Below are 9,561 nucleotides of genomic sequence, written 5' to 3'. Positions count from 1 at the left end.
TTTAGCAAATCTTGTGCATAACTCCTTAAGTGGGAAAACTGATCCATACCAGCTCCTTGGATTAAATCAATTGCCCTTATTTTGGCTCTATATGCCTGATCATGGGACAACTTCACACCCCATCTCTCAACACTTTCAGCAATCAACCCAGCAGGTTTCATGTCAGGGTTATGCCTAAGAATGTGTGTAAATTTTTTGGCCAACCATTATGTTTTTGCCTGCCAATTGTTTGGAGTCCTGTAGCATGTATGTTCATCAATTAGGCTCACAACTTGCCAAAATTGATTCCCAACCCTCTTGTTAAACCTCATGTAAAACTTACACCTTTCCATGCAAAGAATTACCATTCTTTTTGCATCATTCTTTTTTTATGAATATATTCTTATTCTTCTCCATTCCATACTCCCTAACTGCTTCCCCTACTATACTTTTGATGTTAAAAACCATTCCTAATTGAAAGTTGACTCCCTCACCACTTCTATAAGTTGGATATTTCTCATGTTCAACATCATCTCCACTTTCTGGAGGTGTGTGTAGTTGATCAGAATCACAGACTTCTTCTTGAGCACATGGCTTGTTAGGAGTTTGGCATATTGTGGTCAAATCCAAGTCAATGGACTCTTCATCACATTCATACTCACTACTTTCATTATCACTTTCAGCACCTACAAAGTCAGGATCTTCAGATTTATTATCAGCATCATTTCCTTGATGCATATCTTCAGCATAAACATCATTTCCTTGTTGCATCTCTTCAGCATCAACATCATTTCCTTGTTGTACCTCTTCATCATTCCCAACATTTGATTGTTGTACTTCTTCAGCATTCACAAAATCTACACTAACAACATCATCATCTTCCCCATGAAAATCTTGTCCAAGTTCAGCTTCATCAACCAATTCAGGTTCCTCAACTGAATGCTCTACATATACATCAACCAAATCAAAACCCTTAACATCCTCAACAAACTTAACTACATCAGCATCACAATTAAGGGGTCTTAAACATCTAGAAAAACTATACTTGGGGTGCCAGTAATGAAGACATTTAATGTTAGCATATCCCTCATTCAAAATTAGTTTTTCCAATGACATATAGGAGAGGTAGTCTACATCCCAGTTCCATGCCATTTCAGATGTTTCTCCACCAACGTACCACTCAACTGGGTTCTCTACAAACTCTCCCCTATGATGAATAACCTGACTTTTTGAGGCTTAGATGGTCTGTACACGAAATTAAAGAACCTAATCAGATTAAACAACTAACATGAAGGGACCAATATCAGACATAAAATGAGCACATGGAGCCATTGTCATGTTAAAGAACTTACAAAGTGGGACCACAACTAGAATCTTACCACACACTGGGACCACAGAAGGGAACACAAACAAAAAGGAAAAAAACAACATTTCACGAATAACCCTAAACGTATAACATGAAAAGAGAACTAACGTCATGCAAAATCTCACATCTTCCTTTGATTTCGATGACAACGGTATATCCATCTTGCAAAGATTCACTGAATTTCTTTGTTCACCACGTTTGCTAGCAAAGTTCCAATTAGGGTTCACGATTAAAGGGGGTGACTGATTTTATATAGGTTTAAAATTATTCAAATAAAATTCTGAAATGTTTTTTTAAAAGATTTTATATATTCTGCAAATTAAAAAAAAACGTTTTTTAATTCAACCAAATGTTTTAAATGACGTGGCACAAGACTTCATGAACCAACTCAGGATTCAAATGTGCCACATCCCCAAAAGTGGAGGGGGACTTAAAAAAAACCCAAAAAGTGTTTAAATGAGGGATCAAAAGGCTGAGTTTTTTTAAAGAGGGACTAAAACGTTAAAAATATTGAAATAGGGGACTAAAACTGCATTTAAACCAAATAATAAAAAATACAAATGGGCATTGGCGCCACCCCACCACATGACAGTCCATTTTGGGCTTGCACATTGGCGCCATGGGGGGTGGCGCAATTGTATAATTTTTTAGTCATAGGCGCCATGGGGGGTGACTCCTATGTGTAGGGCACCCTCCAAACCTGATTACCTAAGTAATTTTTTCCAAAATATCATTTTTTTAATTTTTTTTAAACATGGTTATTTTAATTTTTTTCACAAAAGAGAGGCACTTTACTTTTTGCCTTCTACAAAATGAAACATCACATCTTATAAATTGCAAACAGCTTAATTAACTATGCCAAAAAGTTCATTGAAATAAGTATGTCCTCACAAAAACTTACAACGGTATCTTATGTGATATAACTAAAAAATTGTAAACAAACTCTTCAAAACATATTTAAAAACATTTAAGAAAATGAACATTATAACACTACTTACAATAACTAGTTATATAGTAATATACAAGCAGGGACTACAGCTTAATTACCATGAATAAAAATGTATTGTAAAATGCAGGAAATGACATAACTGAACCTGAACATAACTTATACTCTGAATTTATTACATTAAAAGTAAAAGTCACACATTTCGGTTCTGCTAAAAGAGCGAAACAAAAATCGGTAGGTAAGGGAATGTGATGAGGATTGAGTACTGATGGCAGATGCTATTTGAGTCTATTCACCTCAAATTCCGCATTGGTTTCTTCTTCTTATGCTGTTTCGGCAAAAGAAGTGAGAATCTTGCAAACCCGAATTTCTTTCTCTTAGCAGAAAACTGCTTCTGATCATTTTCTTTATCGACTTGCTCATCAATCAATGCACCATCAACATCATTGTGTTTGCCAAGCATCTGGCCTAATGACACCTTCCGTTTCACCGAGGCTTTTTCGCACTCTTCTGGTCTAAACAGCTTCCTGCTTAGTATTTGTCCTATTGATAGAGTTGGCTTTAAAACAGGCTTGACTTCATCGTTTACCAAATTCAACCCGTTTACATCAAGTAATGTGAAATCTCTCCTTTGATTTGATGGACCAGGGTTTTTGAACTTGGTAGAGGTATTATTCGTCGAAGAACGCTTTTTGTGACTGTCTGATCGCCACTTTCTTAAAGCCTCTTCAACTTCTAGCTTCCCTCTATCTGCAGCCGTTACTCTTTCTAGGGCTTCTTCAAGGGCCTTCTTGCCGGTTATAGCTTCTTTTGTTGCTTCGTTTACCCTTTTCAAAATTTCCATGCGCGATGTACTTGCTTCGTCAACTTCAAGCTTAGCATTTGCTATTCTCTTCTTAGATTGTTCCTCAGCGTCTCGAGCTTTTCGGGTCAGAGTAATATACTCATCCATTGAAAGCGTAATTTCCTCCCGCTTTGGCGTACACTCTCTTGGTGAACCCCTGTGGTTAGAGTTAGACAATGCATTAATTTCGGCAAGGGTAGCAGCTTCTGCAGCTCTTGAAGCTTTCTTCATTTTTTTTGCCGCAACCAACCTGCTTTTGGCAGTTCTTATCATAGCTCTTGTCAGCTCAATCTCAGACATTGTTTTCAAAACTTCTGATTGTGCAGATTCTCTCCCTTTTCTGAAATTCTCGGCCTCGGAACGCAATTTTTGGAGCTCTATTGTGACATCTACAGGATTACCAGAAGCATCACCTTTTGCAACTTGTAGTCTTAATTTGGTTTGGTTTAGCTCATCTTCGAGAGAAGATATTTTCGAATGATTCAAAGTTAACCTCTCACGGGTTTTCTCAAGTGAGATCTTTTCTTTCTCTAATTTCTTATTAAGAGATTCAACAGTAGCTCGTACATCCGCAAAATCATGAGTGGTTTTCGTTAGATTCAACTTAGCCTGCTTCAATTCCATTAGTATTAATCCCGGAGAAGATACATGAGAAGGCTTCGAACATTCCTTCATAGGACAAACAACCTCAGACGGACTCGATTGATTCTCCTTTACATCCGATTTTTGATCACGCGTGCTGATTTCAAGATTCAATTTTGCTTCAGATTCTTCCTTCTGCAGCTTCGATTTCAAATCTTCAACAAGCCTTCTGGTCTTATCCAATTCTTTCAATACATCAAAAGTTTCCCTTTCTTTCCGACTCAGTTCTTTCTCCAACACTCTCGCCTGCTCCTCCAGTTTCTCCGTATCAAACTCTTCTATACAATGCTGCTAACAAAAGAGAAGACGAGAACTTAATATACAGCTCGACGACAATATTTTTCGTTAGAGTTAATTCACACTACAATGTAGCTTCATAATGGAAAATGATAGACTAATTTAATTCCTACGCGTGCATACATATTCGATACAGATACACAAATGATACTTCAAATACATATAACAGAAGTATCCTTCAAAATGTACTATGACAATTTGTTTATATAAAATTGAGTTCACTTAGCAAATATTACTACGAAACACAGACACCTGAAACACGGCACCGACAATGACATGTTTGACCCTGATAATAATTTTGAAAAAATGAATAAACTAAACATAATCAAAGTGTCTGAATCGGTTACAGACCCGGACACTGATACATACATGCATTTATTCAGAGGTATCGGTGCCAGTGAAAATATTAGGGTTTCACAAGTTAATTGCAATTCATAAGATTCAAAAAACCCTAGCACTAAAAAACAGAAACAAAATTATCATAATTCATAAGCTAAAATGAACAAACTAAATCACCCAATAAACACATAAATGGCATTGATTGGGTCCATTAATTGCAACAATTAATCACATTATTAATCACAGAAACAATGTACATGGAAACAAAAATACCTTAGAAGAATGAGAAATATGAAAGGATTTCCAGGAACCAACACCTCCGAAGCGATGAACAGCTTCCTTAACCGATTCAAATGGAACTGAAGTGTCAATCAAACCCGCATTCTTCGATGAACTCGGTTTATCTTGATACGTCGTCGTTTTGATGAACTTGGGTTCCATGTTGATTACTGGCACTGTTGAAAAAACCAGAAACAAAAGAAAAACGACAAGGATTGTTGTGTCGTGTTCCAGTGTTTGGGAACAAAGTACATAGAGAGGGGAAATTTATATGGTGGGGATTCAAATTAACGTTTCAAATTATATTTCCCAAAATACCCATGGTGATAAGATTTTGTTTGTTACTACTTACTATGTGCTATTTGAGAAAACCATCATTGACTAGAAATAAAAGAAAATGATTTCATATGGAAAACTATTTTTTGGTAAATTTTCAAATTATTATGGTCAAATTACCTAAATTTTATAGTGTATATGGTAGGGTATTTATATTTATTCCTATAATAATTTGAATAAAATGTAATAATATTAAATATAATACTTTAAATAAAATTCTGTAATCTATAATAATATTTACTTAATAAGGTATTTTTATAAATAAATGATTATAATAATATTACTTAATAAGGTGTTGACCAACTCAAATTGAAGAGAGAATTAGGGGAGAAGTATGCAATTTCTCTTTATTGGATGAGGAGAGAAACATAATAGAGAGATAAAAATCACTTGAAACCCATTTGTTTTATAATCTGTTCATCTTTGAGGATAAAAAGAGAGAGTTGTGAACGTTTGATTATACTCTTTCTTTCATAATTTAGTGGCTAGTTTTAATGTTTTTTACATTGTAAAAAACATTAAAAATTGAAAAATAGGGATCAAAATGCAATTTTTAAAAATTTGAAGGACCAAATTGTAAATTTTAAAAATTATTAAGGACCAATTTGCAATTTTTTGTAAAAAATTAGGGTTAATTTTGTAATTTTGGAAAATATGAGGACCAATTTGCAAAATTTGAAAAAATAATAGTAACAAATACATTTTATGGAGTATGAAAGAATTTCAAATTCTTTGGTTTTTGGTGTCATTTCAAAATGATTAAATTTAACATAGATAAAATATTTCATAAATTTCCATCATTTTAACAATTCTTCATTTTTTGTATTCAAACAATAAATTTTGTGCAAATCATTTTAAATTCCCTCAAAACATTACATTACCTCATTAAAATGCTTCATCCAAACACACTCAAGAAGTTTCTATTTTTTCTGTTTTCTACAAAAGAGAGGCACTTTACTTTTTGCCTTCTACAAAATGAAACATCATATCTTCTTATAAATTGCAAACAGTTTAATTAACTATGCCAAAAAGTTCATTGAAATAAGCTATGTCCTCACAAAAACTTCCAACGGTATCTTATGTGATATAACTAAAAAATTGTAAACAAACTCTTCAAAACATATTTAAAAACATTTAAGAAAATGAATATTATAACACTACTTACAATAACTAGTTATATAGTAATATACAAGCAGGGACTACAGCTTAATTACCATGAATAAAAATGTACTGTAAAATGCAGGAAATAACATAACTGAACCTGAACATAACTTATACTCTAAATTTATTACATTAAAAATAAAAGTGACACATTTCGGTTCTGCTAAAAGAGCGAAACAAAAATCGGGTGATGAGGATTGAGGACTGATAGGAGATGCTATTTGAGTCTATTCACCTCATATTCCGCATTGGTTTCTTCTTATGTTGTTTTGTCAAAAGAAGTGAGAATTTTGCAAACCCGAATTTCTTTCTCTTAGCAGAAAACTGCTTCTGATCATTTTCTTTATCGACTTGCTCATCAATCAATGCACCATCATCATTGTGTTTGCCAAGCATCTGACCTAATGACACCTTCCGTTTCACCGAGGCTTTTTCGCCGTGCCCTTCATACTCTTCTGGTCTAAACAGCTTCCTGCTTAGTATTTGTCCTATTGATAGAGTTGGCTTTAAAACAGGCTTGACTTCATCGTTTACCAAATTCAACCCGTTTACATCTAGTAATGTGAAAAGTTTCCCAGAGAAGATACATGAGAAGGCCGGAGAAGATACATGAGAAGGCTTCGAACATTCCTTCATAGGACAAACAACTTCAGACGGACCCGATTGATTCTCCTTTACATCCGATTTTTGATCACATGCGCTGATTTCAAGATTCAATTTTGCTTCAGATTCTTCCTTCTGCAGCTTCGATTTCAAATCTTCAGCAAGCCTTCTGGTCTTATCCAATTCTTTCAATACATCAAAAGTTTCCCTTTCTTTCAGACTCAGTTCTTTCTCCAACACTCTCGCCTGCTCCTCCAGTTTCTCCGTATCAAACTCTTCTATGCAATGCTGCTAACAAAAGAGAAGACGAGAACTTAATATACAGCTCGATGACAATATTTTCGAAAAAAGTTAATTCACACGACAATGTAGCTTCTTGATAGAAAATGATAGACTAATTTTATTCCTACGCGTGCATCCATATTCCATATTCGACACATATACACATATGATACTTCAAATACATATCACAGAAGTATCCTTCAAAATGTACTATGACAATTGTTTATATAAAATTGAGTTAACTTATCAAATATTACTATCAAGCACGGACACCTGAAACACAACTCCAACATTGACATGTTTGACACTGATAATAATTCGAAAAAATGAATAAATTTAACTTAATCACAAATGTCTGTATCAGTTTCAGACACAGACACTAACACATACATGCATTTTTTCAGAGGTGTCGGTGCCAGTGAAAATATTAGGGTTTCACAATTTAATTGCATTTCATAAGATTCAAAAAACCCTAGCACTAAAAAACAGAAACAGAATAATCATAATTCATAAGCTAAAAGAACAAACAAAATTACCCTATAAACACATGAATGCTATTAACTGGTCCATTAATTGCAACAATTAATCACATTATTAATCACAGAAACAATGTACATAGAAACAAAATACCTTAGAAGAATGAGAAATGTGAAAGGATTTCCAGGAACCAACACCTCCGAAGCGATGAACAGCTTCCTTAACCGATTCAAATGGAACTGAAGTGTCAATCAAACCAGCATTCTTCGATGAACTCGGTTTATCTTGATACGTCGTCGTTTTGATGAACTTGGGTTCCATGTTGATTACTGGCACTGTTGAAAAAACCAGAAACAAAAGAAAAACGACAAGGATTGTTGTGTCGTGTTCCAGTGTTTGGGAACAAAGTACATAGAGAGGGGAAATTTATATGGTGGGGATTCAAATTAACGTTTCAAATTATATTTCCCAAAATACCCATGGTGATAAGATTTTGTTTGTTACTACTTACTATGTGCTATTTGAGAAAACCATCATTGACTAGAAATAAAAGAAAATGATTTCATATGGAAAACTATTTTTTGGTAAATTTTCAAATTATTATGGTCAAATTACCTAAATTTTATAGTGTATATGGTAGGGTATTTATATTTATTCCTATAATAATTTGAATAAAATGTAATAATATTAAATATAATACTTTAAATAAAATTCTGTAATCTATAATAATATTTACTTAATAAGGTATTTTTATAAATAAATGATTATAATAATATTACTTAATAAGGTGTTGACCAACTCAAATTGAAGAGAGAATTAGGGGAGAAGTATGCAATTTCTCTTTATTGGATGAGGAGAGAAACATAATAGAGAGATAAAAATCACTTGAAACCCATTTGTTTTGGAGAAATGATAAGTTTACACTAAATTTGACATTTATTATTTTTATGAAAATTGAAATCTGTGCCAAAATAAAGTGGGGCTTAAAAGCTATTGTGTACATTTATACGGTGTTATAATTGTAGTGTAAAGATATCACTCCTCTTTGTAGTGTAAAAAAATCCACCATTATAGAATCATGAACATAGTTAAATTCATGAAAGTTCTTATTAGTAAGACTAAGACTAACCAACTTGTGTGCACGAGCATTTCTTCTTTTATAAATGTGAGATTTAGAAATCCATTGACTTAGTCATCATGATACAGTCCAACCATCTTGCTTTAATCTTCTAAGGAATCAAGTTGTGAATGGAGAGGCTTACACTATATGCAAGGAATCTGACTTGAGTCAAGAGTGATTCTGATTATTCTTAACAGTTATTTCCACAACAAATATTGCCTACTATTAACTTAACAAACATTGTCTGCTATTAACTTTGATTGAAGACCATTCTCATCACCTATGTAGATGTTTCCATTATAAGATTTTCTAAAGATGTCTCCACATAAGATATGAAAGGGAGTCCTATGACTATGTCATCAAAGTTTTCTTTTATCCAATTAAGAGGTGGAGGAACGACAACACGTTAGTTAAAGATGAACTAGTAGAATGCAAATGTATAGAATTATTTTTTTAGGATAGTTAATTCTAGCATAGATGAACTAGTAGTTTTACACTATATGTTAGTTGAGTTAGATGAATGTAAGTCGTTGGTTCAAGATTAAATATTTGTCAGCATCATTTCCTTGTATTTTCTTGCAATTTATTAATATATATAAGTTGTTGATACTTGTTGTTGAAGTATGCTTTGAAACCTTAAGTGATAAAGATAAAGGAAGCATATGTTCGATTTTATTGAGATTTCAAAAACTACAAATCGGCCTTGAGGCGGAGCCAATGTTGAAGTTGGAGCTCGGGTTCGATTGTCTTGGTTCACGTGTATTGGGCATCGTTCGTTTTTGGTTTGTAGATTCATTTGTCGATGGATTAAGTTTTTTGGCTTGTTACGGATCGATTGGGTTTCAACAATTATAAATATGTATCCCTTGCATTCTTGTTATCACAACATT

The 9,561-nt window shown here is 33.6% G+C and overlaps 1 protein-coding gene across 1 annotated transcript; it reads right to left on the bottom strand.

The window, feature by feature from the left end:
• Window positions 1-2,440: 2,440 nt before the first annotated feature.
• Window positions 2,441-7,953, bottom strand: LOC131614274 (WEB family protein At2g38370-like). The gene is made up of 4 exons (XM_058885884.1): window positions 7,705-7,953; window positions 6,425-7,083; window positions 4,687-4,933; window positions 2,441-4,068 (listed from the first exon to the last, which is right to left on the bottom strand). The coding sequence occupies exons 1-4, from the start codon at window positions 7,870-7,872 to the stop codon at window positions 2,584-2,586; spliced, it is 2,559 nt and encodes an 852-aa protein (XP_058741867.1). The 5' UTR covers window positions 7,873-7,953; the 3' UTR covers window positions 2,441-2,583.
• Between the last annotated feature and the right edge of the window lie 1,608 nt (window positions 7,954-9,561).

This window comes from Vicia villosa, linkage group LG6 (genome assembly GCF_029867415.1).
Source record: "Vicia villosa cultivar HV-30 ecotype Madison, WI linkage group LG6, Vvil1.0, whole genome shotgun sequence".
Taxonomy (NCBI): domain Eukaryota; kingdom Viridiplantae; phylum Streptophyta; class Magnoliopsida; order Fabales; family Fabaceae; genus Vicia; species Vicia villosa.
This window is presented reverse-complemented; position numbering and strand designations above follow the sequence as displayed.

Bases quoted from the DNA above. Each gene is read 5' to 3' on its own strand.
- LOC131614274 (XM_058885884.1), bottom strand. From the start codon at position 7,872: ATGGAACCCAAGTTCATCAAAACGACGACGTATCAAGATAAACCGAGT. The intron at 7,084-7,704 runs GTATTTTGTTTC...CTCTTTTGTTAG, and splicing joins ACATTTCTCATTCTTCTAAG to CAGCATTGCATAGAAGAGTT. The intron at 4,069-4,686 runs GTATTTTTGTTT...CTCTTTTGTTAG, and splicing joins ATATTTCTCATTCTTCTAAG to CAGCATTGTATAGAAGAGTT.